The following is a 23,864-nucleotide window of genomic DNA, read 5'->3' on the forward strand; positions in this document are numbered from 1 at the left end:
TCCTCGATGTCCAGATATTCAGAGATGGAATCTGACATTTAAAAGCCTCAGTTGTTGTCAGTTTGTGACCTTTGACCTGCGATGGACTCTCAGAACCATAAACCAGAACCGCCGTGTCGCTGGAGGAGTCAGTAACCTCGGTGGTGCGTTCACTGTCCCTCCACGTGCTCTGTGACACCTCAGCCGACCCACTTCACAGGGGGGGGCTGATCCAACGCGCTGACATCACCACTTATGTTGTAACTATTATTTAAACATATTTGTGGTTATTTGGAGCATCACTTCCATTGTTTTCCTCTTTTAGCAGCTAATTAGGACTTAAAGTTATGTTTTATTGTAAAGCGCCCTCTGGTGGTCGGAGAAGATGACAGTGCAGGGAGGAGGTCGGGGAGGAGCGGTGGGTCGATCAAATATAAATAAAAGACTATTATTGTTCAATTTAAATCTCCATTCTACAGAGCAATAAAAGTCTAAAAAGAAATCTGAGTTTTTTTGAAGACATTAGAAACCCCTCCCCCTCCTCCTCTCCCTCTTCCTCCACCCCCTCCCCCCTCCTCCTCCTCCTCCTCTGTTGGAGACCCTGGGCTGCTGTGTTCCCTCCACCATGTGTTCTGGGGAGATATGAGGATTTTAATCTGCTCTATGTTTAAAACATGATCAGCATCCTGCAGCACACAGACAGGAAGTGATTACAGTTCAGTCTCTTCTTTAAACGTACGACAGGAAACCACCTGATCGACCTGAAGCTTTGTGTCACCGCGGTTACGACATGTCACATGTCTCTGAGCTGAGCAGCTGTCTGCTGGGAGATAACAGGGTGTTTCTGGAGAACTTGAAATAAACACACAGGACAGAACCCTACACAGGAACCAAATACTACACAGGAACCAAATACTGCACAGGAGCCAAATACTACAAAGGAACCAAATACTGCACAGGAACCAAATACTACAAAGGAACCAAATACTGCACAGGAACCAAATACTGCACAGGAACCAAATACTACACAGGAACCAAATACTGCACAGGAACCAAATACTACACAGGAACCTCACACTGGTTCATAGGAACCTCACAGCTGTTGTGGTTCCACATTAAACAGCGATCTGTCTGAAGCTTCTCATTTATTTATCTGGTGTGTTTGTGCTTCGACTCTTCTTCACCCCCCTCCTCCTCCTCCTCCTCCTCTTTCTTTAAATTCAGGATTAGTCTTATCTTAAATAAAAGCTTTAACAGACTTCTTCCACTTGTTTTTCCCTCTCAGGGATAAATGAATAAATAAATAAGATCCAGTAATTGAACTTTCTCCTCCTTTTTACTTTCAGCCGCGACCTCAGACGACCTCTGTTGGTTTGCTTCCTGTAGTTTGATGGTTGGTTCAGAAACTGCAGGTTTAAAATGTGAAATCATATGATTTTATTTTATTGTTTTATTGAGAGGACATCGTTTCATCTGAACGTTCTGGTTCTGGTTCTGGTTCTTCAGCTAAGGGTGTGAATATTCAGGATCATCATCAACATCCAGCTGCTCTCCAATACTGTTTTAAATCCTCTGGAGAGTTCAAAGATCACCTGGTAGCTGGAGGTCACAGAGCATGGAGCACACACACACACACACACACACACACACACACACACACACACACACATAGAGATACACACACACACACATAGAGATACACACACACACACACACACACACATAGAGATACACACACACACACACACACACATAGAGATACACACACACACACACACACACACATAGAGATACACACACACACACACATAGAGATACACACACACACACACACACACACATAGAGATACACACACACACACAAACACACAGAGAGATATACACACACACATACACACACACACACACACATAGAGATACACACACACACACAGAGATACACACACACACACACACACACAGAGATATACACACACACACAAACACACAGAGAGATATACACACACACACACACAGATATACACACACACACTGCCAGCTGTGGTTATGCTGACAGGGTGGTGGTTCGACTCCGCTGCCCCGGAGGTGAGCTGCAGCACTGATCCCTGAACACGGCTCACATCACACGCCATCATCGTCCGTGTGCTGCTGCAGTTTATGGTCACGTGTGGAGTCGCTGAAACACACGGAGAGAAGTCAGGAGGTCGCTTGTTCAGATTACATTCACCTTTTTGCATTAGAGGGATAATAGCTAAAAATTAAAAAAAAAAAAAAAACATGTAACGTGAGCAGAAAAATTAGATATTCAAGCACTTTAAAACAAAAAGACATCACATGCAGCAAAAGAGGGATAATCACCAAGCCCAAATTGCACTAAACTGAAACAATATACTGAATGGAATGAAAAATGTGAGGTTGCTGTAACTAATTAAAAGCCTTGTTAGTAGTAGGAAGGTAAGCAGCCATGATCCCACATTGTTTGACTTTTCACATTAAAACTCAGACCATGCAGTCACAAGAAAAGTCACCATCCTAGATACAGAGTCACAGCTCCATCACTGACGCCACAGAATCAGGAACAGGAAAATCTAAAAACGCTAGCGAAGCTCATCTAGAACACGGGACGTACCGTAACTAACACGGAGAGGTTTCAGCCTTCATCACAAACACAAGAGGAGCGCTGTCTGGCAGCTGTGAGGGGGCGTGGCTGCAGCTCACTTTCTGATTGGTTGTTGCAATCACAGTGATGCTGACATCACAGCCAATGGGGGCCCTGGGGTCCTCATCCTTCTCTTCCTCCTCTACATGTATCCTCCTCTTCCTCCTCTACATGTATCCTCCTCTTCCTCCTCTACATGTATCCTCCTCTTCCTCCTCTACATGTATCCTCCTCTTCCTCCTGCACTGCTTCATCCTGTTAAAATCTCTTCTTTTGCTGCCTCAGCGTTTCTCCGTATTGATTTATAAGGAGACACAGAGGGATTTTCTGGAGAGTTTCTGTCCCTGTGAGGACCAGAACCAGAACAAGGACCAGGACCAGGACCAGAACCAGAAAAACGACCAGGACCAGGACCAGGTCCAAAACCAGGACCAAGACCAGAACCAGGACCAGGACCAGAACCTGAACTTGGGTCAGAACCAGAATCAAAATCAGAACCAGAACCAGAATCAGAACCAGGACTAGGACCAGAACCAGGACCAGGACCAGAACTTGGACCAGAACCAGAATCAGAACCAGAACCATGACCAGAACCAGGACCAGAGGCAGCTCTGAGACTGACACCGGGTCAGTGGACATGTGATCAGTGAGGACAGATGTCTGTAGATGATTCTTTGTTTTGTCTTCTCTTCGGTTGCATCATTATTCACCTGCAGGAAACTCTGACTGCAGACTTCCTGTTTTACCTGTTAACTCACCTTTGGACTCTGCAGCAGCAGCGATCATGTGACTCTTCTACTTGTTATCAGTCGGTCCAATCAGGAGAGACGATCGGCCCGTCTTTATTCCAACATGCCGTCAACAACACGTCCACACCGGCCTGTGTGTTCGGCGTCATCTCACGCTGTGCTCTGATTGGCTGGTTTGTCGTCGTAGCAGCGTCACGCTGAGAACTGGATCATAAATGTTTGAAATTTACTGTTTCAGGTCAAAAAAAACTTCAAATCGTAGGTCAGCATCATGAAATATAATGTTTCAAGATTATTAAAAAAAACTTTGACTTTCTGAAAATAATGAAGTGGAACGTTAACATTTTGACATTTTTCTTTAGAAATCATTTTCCTTCTTTATGTTTTCTTTTGCTGGTTCCACAGTTCTCTAATAATCAACTTGAATTAACCCCCGTGTGCAGCAACGCCCCCTGCTGTGAGGACACAACTCTTTGTCTCCATGTGAAGCAAGTTTTTTAACCCAAACTGAAGTCTGTGTGAAACCAATGCAGCTCTGAGAACTGCTGACAGAACCTGCTGGAGAATAATGACGAGTGTGCAGTTATTATCTGCCTCTTCTGGAAGGTGAACACTAACGGATTCTGCAGATATTTTTCCAACAGCAGCTGAGAAACGGTTCATTAACAAGTTCAGGACAGTTCCTTTTATCACAGTAATTAATTACCAGCTTGAGAAAACATTTTCTCTTTCAGATGGTTATAAACTCGTCGTCAGGGCTTGTTTTGTTTTCCTGCTAAATTGCCATTTGCTGATATTTTGCTTTAAAATGAGCGAGTTTGCTGTGAAACAAATATCCTGCCAAAAACAAACCAGAAAAAAAAGCCACCTGAACACTGTTGTCACATTCAGTGAGCGACTCACAGCAGCGCAGCGTCTGACCCGGAGGCCTCGCCGGGACAACGCGTCGCAGCGTCTGACCCGGAGGCCTCGCCGGGACAACGCGTCGCAGCGTCTGACCCGGAGGCCTCGCCGGGACAACGCGTCGCAGCGTCTGACCCGGAGGCCTCGCCGGGACAACGCGTCGCAGCGTCTGACCCGGAGGCCTCGCCGGGACAACGCGTCGCAGCGTCTGACCCGGAGGCCTCGCCGGGACAACGCGTCGCAGCGTCTGACCCGGAGGCCTCGCCGGGACAACGCGTCGCAGCGGTCCGACAGCTCTCACGTCGACCATCTCTGGAATCCATGACCCAGAAAATGTGGACAGAAAGTGCAGCAACAAACTGCAGAGAGCTGAAGCCACCAAACTGAACGGGATCCGTCTGCACTCGTTAGAAATACTTCATTCTGCACGACGACAGTTTAAATGACTGTCGGACTCATTCGAGTGGAGCGATGGAAACAGGAAGTAGGACGCCGTCATGGATTACAACTCTGAATAAATAAATAAGAGAGTGGCAGTGATCTTTGAGCCCTCAGGTAGTCACTGCTTTAAAACCAGCCACAACTGTGCAGTGGAAATCACGGCATGGGCTCAGAAACAGGCTGGTTTTCTGTTTCTCTGCTCCAGTTTCAGGTTTCCATGGTGACATCACGACATCACAGATGTTCACGTAGCACCGGTCACGTGTTGATCAGGAGACCACTTTGAATACTTCCTCATGAAGCTCGTTGCTTCCTGCTGCGGTTCAGATCCGACATCAACACTTTTAATCAGCGACATGGTCGTACGAAACGTCTTTCTGGGACGACTCGACTCCGACAGGAAGCAGCGAGCGTTGGAGATGTGGAGGGAGACCTGAGGCTCGTTCATACAACTGTCTGCTCTTTGTGTTGTTGTTGTTGTTGTTGTTGTTGTTGTTGTTGTTGTTGAGAGGGTGGGGGGGGGCAGAGAAACTGATCTGATATTTTATGCTCCATAAAGTCGACTATGTCCCGTCAGGGATTCATATAAATTAAGATCAAACAGCGAGTCGCCTCGGAGGTTCCATCCAGCAGTTATTGTTCCTTCCTCACTCTTCAATGTTCTGTTGCTTCTTTCTAAACAGTAATTACAACAACGTTTCTAATTTAGTTTTCTTTCAAGCGGTGACGAGATGCTGCGGGAATCATCTGCCCTTCAGTCACAGTTTAATGTCTGTTCATTCCTTCTTTGTGTGTCTGGAACAGAACGAGCTGCTGGAGAGTAAACAAGCAGACTTCCACTGTTACAGTGAAAACGTGACATCACGACCCTGAAACGGCCTCGCTCCCGTATGAAGGTCAACTGAAGCATCAGCTTTTCTGTTTACATTCATTATTCATCGCCTCAAAAAGAGAAATCTGGAAATAGACGGCAGCAGCACATCTGTCCCTCTGAGACACCGATGAGAACCCGACTGATGTCAGTCAAACACGTTGGGAGACGGCCATCATGGCTGCTCCAGTTAGAGACAGGAAGTAGAAGAGCTGCCATCACACATCAAACAGGAAAAGAGCTGCCGTCACACATCAGACAGGAAAAGAGCTGCCGTCACACATCAGACAGGAAGTAGAAGAGCTGCCGTCACACATCAGACAGGAAGTAGAAGAGCTGCCGTCACACATCAGACAGGAAGTAGAAGAGCTGCCGTCACACATCAAACAGGAAGTAAATTAGAAAGATAAAAAGATAATGGTTGTTGTAAACAAACAGCAAATTTTAATTAAGTACATTTTAATTGGTTCAAATATTCAGAAACACTCCAAATAGTTAACTAAAAGTAATAAAGAAAAAGTATTCTAGCTACTTAGCTAGGTAGCTAATTATCTCTCAGACTTAGCTCCCGAGCTAACTGTTTACCTGTTCTACGTCTATGTAGCTCCAGCTAACTTGCTAGCGAGGTTCTGTATAGAAGGATAAAATAGAACACTAACGTTGATGAATAAACTGCTTATTATTCAGATAATAACCAGGACGGATGGACTGAAGTAAAAAGGAATATGGATATAAAATACTGAATTTGTGTTTTCAGAGATAAATGAGTGAAATGTCCAGATTCTGCTTCTGCTGCTTGAAATTAACTGAATTAATAATCAGACAGATTAATTGTAAGAAAACGAGACTGTAAGTTTTATATCATAAATACAATATCATCCAATTACAAATGAATAGAGAGGAAGCCATGCAGGATGTGGTTCTGGTGCTGTTGGAGGTTCCCTGGGTTCATCGGATCTCCGGGGGTCCCGGGGGTCCCGGCAGGACGAGGCCGCCGTCAGCTCGTCCTCCGGCTGGATCATGAATCAGACCTCTTGCTGTAATGGAGTCTTTTCAAATTTGCTTTTTGAGTCTTCTTTTTCTCTGCAGCTCTTTCATGTCTGCCTTTAACCCCCATCGACCCCCCCGACGCCTCCCACTCTGCTGAAACTTATAGAGGTCAAGATCTAATTTTAGTCTGTCAGAAATTATTAAAATGTATGTGTCTGTGACATCATCTGTGGGTGTGAAGGACGTCTGAGCCGTGATGGAGGGAGGAGACGACACTTCCACATGATGAAGTGCTCTCCTCCACAGAAAGGACTCGCCTCTTTATAACTCCATTTCCTCTTCTGTCCGTCGTCAGGCTCCGAGTGATCGAGTGCAGGACACAAAGCTGTCAACAAATAAATCGATGATTTCTGATGCTTCTTTGAATCTTCATGCAGCTGTGGAGTCTCCCTGCTGCGTCCTATGAGGCGCTGAAACATGAAATATTTTCTTATCCGGAGCAGTAAAATCACAGAGTGAGTTCTTGATGTGCTGAATCCATCAGAGGACCAGTTTGAGTCAAAGCGAAGGGTTAACGCCTCGCTGCTTAAAGGATCGTTGTGGTTTAGATCAACAGTGTGTTATCCATTAAAGTGTCGGCGGTGTCTCTGAACCTCAGATTCAGGGAAACCAGGAGTCGCACTGAACAGAGAACATGGAGCTCCAACGCTTCCAACAAACCTCATCTGGACAGGAACCAAGTTTCAGTCTGAAACAATTATGAAGCACTTTCAGACCGCTCAGGTACAATAAAAGCAGAACATGTTCTTTGACGTCGGCGGGGTTGTGTCACCGTGAATTCGTCCCCCAGAGTCAGACTGTCAACACCGAGTTCCACTGGGACCTTCTGAGCTTCTGTTCTGGTTCCGACTTCTTTTCTGCTTCGTAGTCTTCAGGTCCGTCCAGATTTGGTGCTTCCTGTTTGATTTCGAAATGACTCACCTCTTGTGTCTGTCTATTTTCACTTCCTGTCTTTGGCCCCGCCCCCTGATTAGTTTCACCTGTACCTCGTGGTCCTTCCCACCCTGCTGTATTTAGTCTATGTCACTTTGTTTCAGTTTCCTGTCTGTTGCTGTGTCTTTCAAAACCCAGAGAACCCAAACCACCTCAACTGTGGCGCCATGGCAACGAGCTTCTCTAACTGCCCAGATTCTGTAGTGGCAATAATTGCATGGGCTCAGGAACACTCGGCTGTAAGCGGGTGTGTTCACGTACCAGCGGTCCGTCAACGTGTGGAACTCAGTGATGATGCTGATCAAGGGACGACACTCTCAATACTTCCTGATGAAGGTTGTTGCTTCCTGCTGCTCCGTGTCACCGTGATGCGTTCAGGAACTCTTATTGATCGCACCTTGTATATATTCAAACCCTCAGTTTGATCCTGAAGAAAACATGATGTATAATTTAAGAACAACCCTCTAATGGATTTGATCAAGTTGGATCTATTTGCAGAGTGCCTGAAAACGTGAGTAAAAAAATGTTGGGTTATTAATAACCTTGCAGCAGATATTTTCACCTCCGTGTTGTTGATTTATTTATCTTCAGGTTTTAACTCTGAAAATGAGCTTCATATGAATTTGTGTTCAAGATTTCTTTGTGGGGATAATTTAATAAAGACTGGAAAGATCATTTTTACATACAGTTTCTATACTTGATGATGCTGTTGGGTTGTTTTGATATTTGACTTTACAGTGTGTACAGTGAAGGATGGATAAACTATTGTGTTTGACCCACTTCTTGTTTTGAAGTCTCCATAGTTACTGATAATCTCTTAATGTACTTATGTGATTAGAAACCTACACACCACCTTCCACATCTCAGCCGTTGTGCTTCGTGCACAGGTTACATGTTTGGAGCTATTTCTGGTGATCCGCGGCTTGTCTCTCTTCATCCCCTCCGAGTTTCATTTCCTTGCCAAGGATTTTATTACCATATGCGCGGGTTTGTTGTTGTTGTCGTCTTGGCATATGCTCGGGCAGCGTTACACAACGTTTAAACTGGCAGCAGCTCTGAGGTATCTCTTCAACTTGTAACTGGACTATCTTCATCAGCGCTGCCTGCTGTTGATCGGTCTTGTTGAGCTCCCTCCGCTGCAGACGGGCAGATAAACTTACTCTGATGATTGTATCTGTTGTGAATGAACCTGCGTGTGTTGTTGTTGTTGTTCTGACGCCCTGCTGCTCGTCTTTCAGGGTTCGATGCCTACTTCACATCGAGGACTCTGGAGAACAACCGCAGGAATGTGTGGTTCGCTGAGTACTGGGAGGAGAACTTCAACTGCAAACTGATGAGCTCGTCCAAGAAAGACGAGAGCAGCAGGAAGTGTACCGGTGAGTGTTTGAGGTGTCGATGCATGAAACACAACGCAGTGTTTCTTTGTTTGGTTACAACTATGTGTAGAATACAGTGAAGTAAACTCACAAACTGTATATAAAAGTGTTCGTAGCTTCAGGTCTGTAAAATGGTTCCGATCCAGAAGTGTCTTCAGCTGCAATACCAGCGAGTGCCACTAGAGGTCGGCTCCAAAAAGCCTCCGGCTCCATAGACTCCCATTCAACTTCTCTCATCAAATCCAAAGTGAATAAAATGTGTCCATCAGTTATCTCGGTGTTGTTAGCTAAAGTCACTCCTTCTTATTAGTTTTCTGGAGCTCCATCTGAAAATAATCCCTCATTCATTAGAAAAGAAGATTCAAGAAGACCTGTTTTTGGGGGCGTGTCTGTTTGATTGACAGGCCTGTGGTGCAGTCAGGTTACAGCTATCGGTGGGCGGGACGTAGTATCGTCAGGTTTCCAATCAGATTGGTCAGATCCACCTCTGGCTCCTCCCCCAGCTCGTCCAAATATGGTCACTTCCTGCTCCAAACTGCTCCGAACTAGCAAAGATGATGACGGACAGAATCTGAACTGGAGGATTCATAATGTTCACAAACCAACGATGACATCATTGATGGTTGATGACATCACTGATGGTTGATTCTTGAATAAAGAGTGAAACTATTGATGGAGACAGCTTGGTGTGCTTGGTAACCAGGTCTCCTCATAAGGACTCTGGACAGAATAAGAAGGAGGATCCAGACATGGACCAGCGGGACTTTAATGACTCATCAGTTGTCTGGTGTTAACTCGGTCTGTTTGAGTGTGACCACTGCAGCGTCGATGAACACCATCACTGCGTATCGACTTCTTCACACATTTCTCTCTCTGTAGGCTGGTAGAAAGTGTGGCTGCGTTTTAGTGGAAACAGAAACTTTTCTGTTTTCGTCAATAATTCAGGGCCATTAGTGAGCCGCTATGAATGTGTGAACAGAACTAGAACACTAATGAACCTGTTCTATTAAGAGTATTGATTGGAGCCACAAAAGAACACATTATCTTGTCTGATTTATTTTCTCTTCCTCCGTTATTTCACGCTCTGATTGAGTGATGCTTATCGATATGAACTTCACAAACATTCATACAGCCGTCCAAATTCATTTGCTCTCCCTCATTTATTGTCACACTTCCATTTCCCTGAAGTTCCCGCCTCTCTCGTCTCGCTCTGGGCTCGTTGCTGTGACGTCCCTCCCTCCTCTCATTTTAATTCCAACCACAGAGACGCTGGGATCCACTCGGCCCCCCAGAAATAAACCTTCCATTACATGATGAACGCCGTCTTCTTTCAGAAGAATCTTTCTTTCAGGGTGATCGACTCCCTCGAAGCAGCAGCAGAGACGACGCTTCATTCTGTGAAACCTCCCGAATGATCCGACGGGGAGACGAACGCCTGCTGCTGCCTGACAGTTAAACGGAGGTCAGAGGTCACACTGAGCAGATGTCGTTACTTCATTAAAGATGCTTCAGACGCAGTGTGACTGGTGTCATCAACGTTCAGCTCTCAGCAGCGGGATCAGCTGCCACGTCTCCTCCAGGCCAACCAAACATCATGTCAGGTGGACACGCTGCAGGTGCAGATGAATCTAAGACATGATGGAAGGACTTCTTTCTTTTTGCATTGATTTTTGTGAGCTTTGATTTACATTTGTCACAAACTGAATTTATTCACGACTTCCAATGTTGTAACCAGAAAGACTTCAAGAAAGACTGACGTTCACACTAATAGTCTGTGGAGCAGGAAGTGACCATATTTGGATGAGCTGGGGGAGGAGCCAGCGGTGGATCTGACTGATCTGATTGGAAACCTGACGATACTACATCCCGCCCACCGATAGCTGTAACCTGACTGCACCATAGACCTGTCAATCAAACAGACACGCCCCCAAAAACAGGTCTTTTTGAAGCTTATCAGGATCTGGGATCAGATCTGAGCTTTATGAATATGAAGATGACTTTGTGTCCCCGTCTCTCAGGTCAGGAGCGCATTGGCATCGACTCCAAGTACGAGCAGGAGGGGAAGGTTCAGTTCGTCATCGACGCCGTGTACGCCATGGCCCACGCCCTGCACAACATGCAGCGCGACCTGTGTCCCGACGCCTCGGGCATCTGCCCCGACATGGAGCTGGCAGGAGGGAAGAAGCTGCTCAAGTACATCCGCAGCATCAGCTTCAACGGTGAGTGGGTGGAGTCTGCAGGCCGGGACTCTGACATCACATCATCATATCTGAAACATGCATGACAGGATGTCAGGAGTTCAGGTTCAGTTGGTTCTACTGCAAACTTTATTTCTGTTAGTTCTGGTTTCATGTTGTGATGTCCTGGGTTAGGGTTAGGATTAGGATTAACCCTAAACCTAATCCTGATCCTAACCCTAATCCTAACCCAACCCTAACCCTAACCCTAACTTTATTTCTGTTAGATCTGGTTTCATGTTGTGATGTCCTGGGTTAGGGTTAGGATTAGGATTAACCCTAAACCTAATCTTGATCCTAATCCTAACCTTAACCCTAACTCTAACTTTATTTCTGTTAGATCTGGTTTCATGTTGTGATGTCCTGATTTAGGGTTAGGATTAGGATTAACCCTAACCCTAATCCTAACCCTAATCCTAATCCTAATCCTAATCCTAATCCTAACCCTAATCCTAATCCTAATCCTAACCCTAATCCTAATCCTGACCCTAATCCTAACCCTAACCCTAATCCTAATCCTAATTCTAATCCTAATCCTAATCCTAACCCTAACCCATGAGCTTTCATATCTGAAGTTCACTGATTAGTCAGAAACACTGTGCGGTTGGACGTGTGCTGCTGATTGGTGCTTCAGTCCAGCTGTGGAGCTCTGAGTCTCTGTCACGGCTGCAGATGACAGGTGTCTGTCAGAGGAGGCGTGTAGAAGTTAATATTAAATATCATGTCGGACCAGCTGAGACAGGCATGCTGTCATTTTTCTGGATGGATAAAACTTCACTCAGAAATATGAAACCGCTGCTGGCTGCTGCTGAGCTGGAATCAGGATGACGTGGAAATGTTGCAGAGAAAATGTTCAGTGTTGGTTTGAGGAAACTTTAAACTTCACAGAGAACAAATATTAATAAAGTAACCAGAGGAGCTTCCTGCCGAGCGGCTCTCTGACCCGAGGACATCCTGAAACTCTTTGCTTCTATTCTCTCTATCTGCCTCCCTCTTTCTCTCTCAATTAAACCCAGACTTGAAAGAAAGTCGCTGCAGAGCGACACGAGTAAATAAAGTACACACTGGAGGGGGGTGGGGGGGGCTGAACAGGAATAATACAAGACAAAGAAGTCTGCTCACTTCTGTCTGCTGCTCATCAGCTGATCCAACAACACACCGATGACCTGAACAGGCGATATAAATATTCTATTAAAATGTGAAACTTCAAAAGCAGTCAAACAGATAGGATCTTTAAAATAATCTAAACTGTTTAAATTTAAGGTCATAACATTTAAAAAGTCTGATTTTTATTTTTATTTTTTTAAATTTCAAGACGACACTTTGATGTCATAGCCTGTAGCCACGCCCACCTGGAGGGCAAAGCAAACTGTTCGCTGCCTGCTCGTTAACGAGGTGTGTTTAGACTAAATACCGGATGGTTGGTGGTCAATATGATGAACAAACACACAAAGAAGAAGTCTGGGTTGTTTCATTACTGAAGTCCGTCTGAGGAAGGAAACCAGAGGAATAATGAGGTAAAAACACACGTCCTACAAAACCTGCCATACAAACACACACCTGTCCCTCCGTCTCCATAGCAACAGGCTGTCTACGGAGGGTCTTTAAACTGCAGCTTATCAACACCACAGAGACCCTGAAACTACATCTTCTACATCAACGTTACTCAGCTAGCTCACGTTAGCTCATTAGCCCTCACACCAGTTATTAATTAGCAAAGCTCCCTGTGGGGGGCGGGGCCTGTGTGCGTCAGGTGGTCGAGCAGGTGAAAGTGAGCGAGCGCTGGACAGAGCGATTCTACGGAGCCCCGTAGTGGCCATAGAGAGAAAAACAATTCAAATCCAGGCCATGAGTTACTAAATGGTTTTTTTTCCCGTTTTAAATACAAAATCCAAAGTCAGTAAATGTTTCCATCATGGTGTCATCAGATAAACTTTCTGATCAGTGTTTCCTTCTGGAAATAATTCATATCTCATTACATATTAGGACTCTAACAGGTATGTTTGGCGGGACGGGTCTGCTTTGATTGACAGGTACAGGTGGGTTATCTCACCTGTGTTGATGTGTGTTTTTCCGACTGTGGAAATGTTTTTATTTGTCTTTGTTCAGGTTTTAAAATGTCTCTCAGTTTGTGTACGGTGTGCCGCGAGGTTCAAATCTAATAAATAAATCTCCTGAAATCAACAGTGCTGTCCGTGGTCCTGAAATCACAGCAGTTTAAATAGAGACTGAATCAGGTGATGAGATCTTAAATTTTTTATGTTTTTATGACACGTGTTTCTCAAGATGTTTTCCTGTTATTTTTGTTCTGATTGACACGTTTGTTTGTTTGTTTGTTTGTTTGTTTGTTTGTTTGTTTGTTTGTTTGTTTGTCCTCTACAGGAAGCGCCGGTACGTCGGTGACATTCAACCGTAACGGCGACGCTCCCGGACGCTACGACCTGTTCCAGTACCAGTGGAACAACATGAGCGGACCGGGCTACCGTGTGATCGGACAGTGGACGGAGAGCCTGCAGCTCAGCGTGAGTCGTCATCCCTTCAAAATAAAAGTGTTACTGAAACAGAGCAGAGTGGAGGAGGTTGGTCTGATGGAGGAAAACACAATGAAACAGGCTGGACGCTGTGGAGATGTTCATGTTAAGAAGATGAATAATAATCATGTGAAATCGCTCTTTATTTGTTAAAACCTGCTTTAAACACGCAGCAGCACCCAAACAAAGGAAACAGGAAGTCAAACCAGATGCTCAGATGTGAGAAATAACTTTGTAACTCAATAACTTTGACAGATAAAAGGGTTTTTATTAAATGTTAATAATGAACATAACAATTGAAATATATTGATAAAGCATCTGAAGTAATATTCAGTTTAATAATTGTGTATCTGAACAGAACGTACGGACGCACACATGCAAGTACAAGATGTGATGTTCACCAATAACAGTTATTTTACAGTGTTTTAAACAAATGTTCAAATGTTTCAGACTGATGAAACATCCTGAAGATTAAATATCTGGATTATATTGCTCCAAAAATCCTCCCTGCTTATTTATGAGTGTAAAAAGATTCAAATCTGTGCACAGCTGATTTGCATTTAATGACGGGTCCTAAAGTTTGCACTGAATTTAAATTACAACATTTTAAAATATTTTACCATCAGTCATTGGGTCAGTTGAAAAGCTTCTCATAATTGTGGATAATTTTTTTTTAAATCCGCAGCTATAAATTACAGAATATTTCTCATAATTATAAGAGAAATTTAAAACGTTTCTACAGTTTCTAAGCACTTGATGGTTTTAATGGGCTGGTTTGAATATATAATGATCTCTGAGCTGCTCCACGTTATTCTGTGTTTGACGTGATCAATAAACAGACTCAACTCTGTAAACCTGCTTCAACCTCTCTGTCTCCTGGAGATTAATATTCATGCAGCTGTCGATGCGACGCTGCAGCGATCTGTCCATCATTAATTACATCTGATCTGCTGTATTGATGAGAGAAGAACAACACAAACATCGTTGATGTTCTTTAATTAACATCACGAAGAAGAATCCGAACATTTTCAATCAGAAACACAAGATGAAACAGCCATGTTTTCCTGTTGAGCATGAAAGCTGCAGCTGCTCCTCGCTGCTCCTCGCTGCTCCTCTGCATGCAGGGCAGCTCTCTGCTCCTCGCTGCTCCTTCACACTCTGAATTATTCACCTCCATCGCCGCTGGTGACCAGATGTGTCGCAGCTGCAGCTGCTGTCCTCCAAACTCACAGTGTCTGAAACTACGTTCAGACGTGACACGCAAACCTGACGGGAACACGAGACGGATCAGAGCGACCAGCTGATGAGGAGGATTCATCACCTTCATCAGAGAAGAAGAAAATCCTGCAGCTGTCTGTCGTGGTGTGGAGGATCACTTCTACCCGATCACTTCTACAACACCCGATCACTTCCACCCGATCACTTCTACAACACCCGATCACTTCTACAACACCCGATCACTTCTACCCGATCACTTCTACAACACCCGATCACTTCCACCCGATCACTTCCACCCGATCACTTCTACAACACCCGATCACTTCTACAACACCCGATCACTTCTACCCGATCACTTCTACAACACCCGATCACTTCCACCCGATCACTTCCACCCGATCACTTCTACAACACCCGATCACTTCCACCCGATCACTTCTACAACACCCGATCACTTCTACCCGATCACTTCTACAACACCCGATCACTTCCACCCGATCACTTCTACAACACCCGATCACTTCTACAACACCCGATCACTTCCACCCGATCACTTCTACAACACCCGATCACTTCTACCCGATCACTTCTACAACACCCGATCACTTCCACCCGATCACTTCCACCCGATCACTTCTACAACACCCAATCACTTCTACCCGATCACTTCTACAACACCCAATCACTTCCACCCGATCACTTCTACAACACCCGATCACTTCTACCCGATCACTTCTACAACACCCGATCACTTCTACAACACCCGATCACTTCTACCCGATCACTTCTACAACACCCGATCACTTCTACAACACCCGATCACTTCTACAACACCCGATCACTTCCACCCGATCACTTCTACAACACCCGATCACTTCTACCCGATCACTTCTACAACACCTGATCACTTCCACCCGATCACTTCCACAACACCCGATCACTTCTACAACACCCGATCACTTCCACCCGATCACTTCTACAACACCCGATCACTTCTACCCGATCACTTCTACAACACCCGATCACTTCTACAACACCCGATCACTTCTACCCGATCACTTCCACCCGATCACTTCTACAACACCCAATCACTTCTACCCGATCACTTCTACAACACCCAATCACTTCCACCCGATCACTTCTACAACACCCGATCACTTCTACAACACCCGATCACTTCCACCCGATCACTTCTACAACACCCGATCACTTCTACAACACCCGATCACTTCCACCCGATCACTTTTACAACACCCGATCACTTCTACAACACCCGATCACTTCCACCCGATCACTTCTACAACACCCGATCACTTCTACAACACCCGATCACTTCCACCCAATCACTTCTACAACACCCAATCACTTCCACCCGATCACTTCTACAACACCCGATCACTTCTACAACACCCGATCACTTCCACCCGATCACTTCTACAACACCCGATCACTTCTACCCGATCACTTCTACAACACCCGATCACTTCCACCCGATCACTTCCACCCGATCACTTCTACAACACCCAATCACTTCTACCCGATCACTTCTACAACACCCAATCACTTCCACCCGATCACTTCTACAACACCCGATCACTTCTACAACACCCGATCACTTCCACCCGATCACTTCTACAACACCCGATCACTTCTACAACACCCGATCACTTCCACCCGATCACTTCTACAACACCCAATCACTTCTACAACACCCGATCACTTCCACCCAATCACTTCTACAACACCCAATCACTTCCACCCGATCACTTCTACAACACCCGATCACTTCTACAACACCCGATCACTTCCACCCGATCACTTCTACAACACCCGATCACTTCTACCCGATCACTTCTACAACACCCGATCACTTCCACCCGATCACTTCCACCCGATCACTTCTACAACACCCAATCACTTCTACCCGATCACTTCTACAACACCCAATCACTTCCACCCGATCACTTCTACAACACCCGATCACTTCTACAACACCCGATCACTTCCACCCGATCACTTCTACAACACCCGATCACTTCTACAACACCCGATCACTTCCACCCGATCACTTCTACAACACCCGATCACTTCTACAACACCCAATCACTTCCACCCGATCACTTCTACAACACCCGATCACTTCTACAACACCCGATCACTTCCACCCGATCACTTCCACCCGATCACTTCTACAACACCCGATCACTTCTACAACACCCGATCACTTCTACCCGATCACTTCTACAACACCCGATCACTTCCACCCGATCACTTCCACCCGATCACTTCTACAACACCCGATCACTTCCACCCGATCACTTCTACAACACCCGATCACTTCTACCCGATCACTTCTACAACACCCGATCACTTCCACCCGATCACTTCTACAACACCCGATCACTTCTACAACACCCGATCACTTCCACCCGATCACTTCTACAACACCCGATCACTTCTACCCGATCACTTCTACAACACCCGATCACTTCCACCCGATCACTTCCACCCGATCACTTCTACAACACCCAATCACTTCTACCCGATCACTTCTACAACACCCAATCACTTCCACCCGATCACTTCTACAACACCCGATCACTTCTACCCGATCACTTCTACAACACCCGATCACTTCTACAACACCCGATCACTTCTACCCGATCACTTCTACAACACCCGATCACTTCTACAACACCCGATCACTTCTACAACACCCGATCACTTCCACCCGATCACTTCTACAACACCCGATCACTTCTACCCGATCACTTCTACAACACCTGATCACTTCCACCCGATCACTTCCACAACACCCGATCACTTCTACAACACCCGATCACTTCCACCCGATCACTTCTACAACACCCGATCACTTCTACCCGATCACTTCTACAACACCCGATCACTTCTACAACACCCGATCACTTCTACCCGATCACTTCCACCCGATCACTTCTACAACACCCAATCACTTCTACCCGATCACTTCTACAACACCCAATCACTTCCACCCGATCACTTCTACAACACCCGATCACTTCTACAACACCCGATCACTTCCACCCGATCACTTCTACAACACCCGATCACTTCTACAACACCCGATCACTTCCACCCGATCACTTTTACAACACCCGATCACTTCTACAACACCCGATCACTTCCACCCGATCACTTCTACAACACCCGATCACTTCTACAACACCCGATCACTTCCACCCAATCACTTCTACAACACCCAATCACTTCCACCCGATCACTTCTACAACACCCGATCACTTCTACAACACCCGATCACTTCCACCCGATCACTTCTACAACACCCGATCACTTCTACCCGATCACTTCTACAACACCCGATCACTTCCACCCGATCACTTCCACCCGATCACTTCTACAACACCCAATCACTTCTACCCGATCACTTCTACAACACCCAATCACTTCCACCCGATCACTTCTACAACACCCGATCACTTCTACAACACCCGATCACTTCCACCCGATCACTTCTACAACACCCGATCACTTCTACAACACCCGATCACTTCCACCCGATCACTTCTACAACACCCAATCACTTCTACAACACCCGATCACTTCCACCCAATCACTTCTACAACACCCAATCACTTCCACCCGATCACTTCTACAACACCCGATCACTTCTACAACACCCGATCACTTCCACCCGATCACTTCTACAACACCCGATCACTTCTACCCGATCACTTCTACAACACCCGATCACTTCCACCCGATCACTTCCACCCGATCACTTCTACAACACCCAATCACTTCTACCCGATCACTTCTACAACACCCAATCACTTCCACCCGATCACTTCTACAACACCCGATCACTTCTACAACACCCGATCACTTCCACCCGATCACTTCTACAACACCCGATCACTTCTACAACACCCGATCACTTCCACCCGATCACTTCTACAACACCCGATCACTTCTACAACACCCAATCACTTCCACCCGATCACTTCTACAACACCCGATCACTTCTACAACACCCGATCACTTCCACCCGATCACTTCTACAACACCCGATCTGACAGGAAAGTGGGTTTTGATCTAAATGAGCTGTTTGTTAGCAGGTTATCACCACTGAGTTCTACTCGGACCTTCTGAGGGAAACATTCACTGTGACCCACCTGAACTGTGGCGTCATGGCAACAGGCTCCTCCACCATGACAACACGCTGTGAACAGGTGTGTTGAAGATATTGTTCATAATCTAAAAATTTGTTCTAATTTTAAGATGATGATGATGAAGGTGATGAAGGTGATGAAGACTCGGAGATGAAGACCTCCCAGACGTGGAGTGGGATAAATGAACCCTGAGCAGGAGCTGCAGGCTACCGTTGGATGGAGCTGTGGGATAAATGAACCCTGAGCAGGAGCTGCAGGCTACCGTTGGATGGAGCAGTGGGATAAATGAACCCTGAGCAGGAGCTGCAGGCTACCGTTGGATGGAGCAGTGGGATAAATGAACCCTGAGCAGGAGCTGCAGGCTACCGTTGGATGGAGCAGTGCGAGCTGCAGCAGTGTAATCTGCCTCTCTGTTCATTCATCCAGGATTAAGTTGTTCATATCCATGATACAGGATTACAGCTTCATTTAGAAAGTGGCAGTCGCTGATGATGAGTCTGCAAATGATTCTGACACCAACAGAATCCCTGCAAACATCCCGTAATACCTTTAATAACTTGAATAAGCTGAGCGCAGCACTAGTCTGAATATATCTTGGACAGAGTTTATAAAGACGGAAAATGGATGACCACCTTGGAACTGACCCAAACATGAGGACAAACAGCTCTTTACTGAACCTCCGAGGCCTCTGCTTGTCTGACCTTTGACCTCTTGCATCAACCAGCTGTTTCATGACCTCAGGATCTTCAGGAACTCTGAAAGCAGCTCGTCTGACACGCTAAGGTTTGATGTCAACGTGAACTGAAGCTCCTGACCGCAAGCTGCCCTGCTGCCTCCTGATTGGCTGATTGGATTGAATAGTTGAACTTTAGTATCTTAAAATGGAACTTACTGATAGAACTTTGTAGTTTGGCTTTCCGGAAGATATTATACTTTCTTGATTCTTGTTGTTCTGGTTTTGAACCCTCATGGTTGAAATGAACTTATTGTAAGTAGCTTTGGATAAAAGAGTCAGATAAATGAAATGTAATGTAATAATGTAATGTAAAGTAATGTAAAGTAATGTAATGGATCACTGCAGGTGTTCCTGATAAAGTGCTCTGTGATCGGATGTTTCAGCTCACTTTAACGTCTGTAGACCAGCAGAGACTCTGGTCCTGGTCCTCGTCCAGGTCCAGGTCTCTTATTTTATTTTATTTTTCTTCTCTTCTCTTCGTCTCTTCGTCTCGTCGTCTCCTCCCTCCTGATAATCCTCTCTCCTCCGGCCGGGGCCGTTTCATCGCTTTTCCGCCTCGATTGAGAATAATTTAATTTATCACTTGTGATTTTTCCATCCTGTCAGTAAACGCCTCGTGTCTCCACCCAGCAGTCAGCCTCCTCAGAGGACAAATTGATTCTCCGTACTGCGAGATGCTTTCAGGATCCAGACGGTGAGGAGGGAGTGCATCACGCCCCCTGCTGGTCACTGCAGCCTCATCAGCTCCTTAAAAGCTGTGAAGCTCATTCTCTTTTTTTTAAACTTACATGCGAGTTTCATAATTTATATTTTAGGAGTTTAACAATCTTCTACTGAATTAGACTTTTTCAAATTGAAGAGGGAACATGTGTTCATGTGTGACTGAACGGAGAGTCGGTGTTCAGCTCTGCTTCACTTAAAGAACAGACGGAGACGTCGGCGTCTTTCTTTAATCCTCCGTGTCTGTCAGTGATGAAGAACATCAGGTGAATAAACAGTGAAGGAATCCGTCTGGAGGATCATCATCTCTGAGAACGTTAATCTGTCAGCTATCACAGAAACACTGAGAGACATTAAAGCTGCAGCTGAGAATAAAGCAACTGAAACAATACGTGTTGAATATGAAAATACAGTTTACAGACGCCAAACATCAGAGGAGCCACGGAGGTTTCTGGAGTGAAGGTCCAGGTGCTCCTGGTGGTCCAGGTGATCCTGGTGGTCCTGGTGATCCTGGGTGGTCCTGGTGGTCCTGGTGGTCCAGGTGATCCTGGTGATCCTGGTGGTCCTGGTGGTCCAGGTGGTCCAGGTGGTCCTGGTGGTCCTGGTGGTCCTGGTGATCCTGGTGATCCTGGTGGTCCTGGTGATCCTGGTGGTCCTGGTGGTCTGTGATGAAGACTCTGGTCTGTGATGAAGACATGTCTGTGCAGATGCAGTTGAGCACAGTCAGCAGGCAGCAGGAAAAGGAGGCGGGGCTTGAAGACTGAAGACCAAAAAAACACGTCTCCGTGGCAACAGTGTGTAGATGCCATTTTTTACAGTAAGCTCGTGGAACAGCACCTCCTGAAGGATGCACAGTGAACTGCAGCTGTGGAAAGGATGGAGGAGGAGGAGGAGGAGGAAGAGGAGGAGGCTGTACAGAGACAACTTTTCCTCCTCCTCTTCCTCTTCCTCCTCCTCTTCCTCTTCTTCCTCCTCTTCCTCTTCATTTTCGCTGCTTCCTCCTGAGAGGACGTCAGCTGTTTCTCCTTATCGATAATAAAATGTTCATTAGATCAATAAAACATTTTCTTCAGCAACAAACCGTTAAAACTCAGCGGAGATTCACTGTGACTCAGATTTATATTCACATGAAACCTGAGATTTTTCGTTTCAGAGGAGAAACATTGTTCGGTCTCCTTTTAACTTCTTCACGTCTCTGATTTAGTTTTGTCCTCCTGAAACCAGCTGAACTTAATTTGTGTCTTCTTCCTGTTTAACTGTCTTCAATATGTTCAAAACATTCTAAATTAAATTGAAAACATGAAGGACAAAGACTGAAAATATCAAAATCATTTCCCACTTCAAAAATCAACTCAACAAATGTGCAAAATGTGATTAACTTTCAGAGGACATGTTGACCTCTGACCTCTGCAGGTGAAGGACATGTAGGAAGAGTTTTGAAAGCATGTTGACCTCTGACCTCTGCAGGTGGAGGACATGCAGTGGCCGCGCGGCGAGCAGGACGTCCCGTCCTCGGTGTGCAGCCTGCCGTGCCGGGTCGGGGAGAGGAAGAAGGTGGTGAAGGGGATGGCGTGCTGCTGGCACTGCGAGGCGTGCGACGGGTACCAGTACCAACCCGACCCGTTCAGCTGTAAGCTTTGCTCCTACAACATGCGGCCCAGCGCCAACCGCTCGTCCTGCCAGCCGATCCCCATCATCAAGCTGGAGTGGCACTCGGCGTGGGCCGTCATCCCCGTCTTCCTGGCCATGCTGGGCATCGTCGCCACCATCTTCGTCGTGGCGACCTTCGTCCGCCACAACGACACGCCCATCGTGCGGGCGTCGGGCCGCGAGCTGAGCTACGTGCTGCTGACGGGGATCTTCCTCTGCTACATCATCACCTTCCTCATGATCGCCAAACCCGACGTGGGCGTGTGCTCCTTCCGCCGGATCTTCCTCGGTCTGGGGATGTGCATCAGCTACGCCGCGCTGCTCACCAAAACCAACCGCATCTACCGCATCTTCGAGCAGGGCAAGAAGTCGGTGACGGCGCCGCGGCTCATCAGCCCCACGTCCCAGCTGGCCGTCACCTCCAGCCTGATCTCGCTGCAGCTGCTGGGGGTTCTGGTGTGGTTCGGCGTGGACCCGCCCAACACCGTCATCGACTACGACGAGCAGAAGACCGTGAACCCCGAGTTGGCGCGAGGCGTGCTGAAGTGTGACATCACGGACCTGCAGATCATCTGCTCGCTGGGCTACAGCATCCTGCTGATGGTCACCTGCACCGTCTACGCCATCAAGACCCGCGGCGTCCCCGAGAACTTCAACGAGGCCAAACCCATCGGGTTCACCATGTACACCACCTGCATCGTCTGGCTCGCATTCATCCCCATCTTCTTCGGCACGGCGCAGTCCGCAGAGAAGGTAGGAGGGGGGAGAGAGGGGGGGAGGGGGAGGCTGCAGGACGATGTAAAAACTCTTTACAGTCTTTTATTTTGATGGTTGTCAGAAACATGAACTGATTCTCCGTCAGATTAAACACTTCATTCATTCATTCATTCACTAATTGAAGATGTTTCGTGTTCAGTTGTTGAATCATATTTGAACGCAACTTGAACTTCTTCGTCTTCATGTCTTTAACGAACCGTTCTGAGCGCGCTCAGTCCGCCTGCAGGGGGCGCCGCCTCACACAGAACAAACGTAAAACTCATTCATCATAAAATGATTCTGGAATAAAAACAGTTCAGTTCTTAGAAATACTTTTAAACTGTACTTGTTCCAGTTGTGTGTGAATGTACTTCCTGTTTGAGGGCGGAGCTTTAAGGTTGTACATGTTCTGATGTAAACGAGTGTAAAGTGAAGTTCTGGTTCTGGTTCTGGTTCTGGTTCAGTTACACTGATTTGTGTCACGTTTTGTTTTTTGAGTATTTTTCTGGTTATTTTACAGTTGTGTGTCCGGATCCGGTCGTTGTGGAGCAGGAAGAGAAAAGCTTCAGGTCTTCATAAAGATGAAAGAACAGACATGTTTATCTATGCGTGTGCGTGTGCGTGTGCGTGTGTTGACATCAGCAGCAGTGACATCGAGGCCTTTTGCTGCTTGTTATTACCGACCTGCTGAGAAACGAACAGAATACAGATGATACACACGCACACACACATGTACACACGCACACACATATACACACGCACACACATGTACACACGCACACACATATACACACGCACACACATGTACACACGCACACACATGTACACACGCACACACATGTACACACGCACACACATATACACACGCACACACATGTACACA

The 23,864-nt window shown here is 46.2% G+C and overlaps 1 protein-coding gene across 4 annotated transcripts in view; it reads left to right on the forward strand.

The window, feature by feature from the left end:
- Positions 1–23,864, forward strand: part of grm7 (glutamate metabotropic receptor 7) — a 94,615-nt gene that overhangs the window by 63,076 nt on the left and 7,675 nt on the right. For 2 of the 4 annotated variants that reach the window (XM_069175368.1, XM_069175374.1), the window contains exons 5-8: positions 8,824–8,961; positions 10,980–11,180; positions 13,581–13,720; positions 22,043–22,978. In XM_069175368.1, coding sequence (XP_069031469.1) covers positions 8,824–8,961; positions 10,980–11,180; positions 13,581–13,720; positions 22,043–22,978 — 1,415 coding nt within the window. Of the gene's footprint in view, positions 1–8,823; positions 8,962–10,979; positions 11,181–13,385; positions 13,436–13,580; positions 13,721–19,228; positions 20,217–22,042; positions 22,979–23,864 lie in introns of those variants that run through there. The other 2 variants (XM_069175382.1, XM_069175391.1) reach the window with 2 other exon arrangements.

Source organism: Embiotoca jacksoni, unplaced genomic scaffold (genome assembly GCF_022577435.1).
Source record: "Embiotoca jacksoni isolate LCO1_2020_lvr unplaced genomic scaffold, fEmbJac1.0.p SCAF_104, whole genome shotgun sequence".
In the NCBI taxonomy this organism is placed as follows: domain Eukaryota; kingdom Metazoa; phylum Chordata; class Actinopteri; family Embiotocidae; genus Embiotoca; species Embiotoca jacksoni.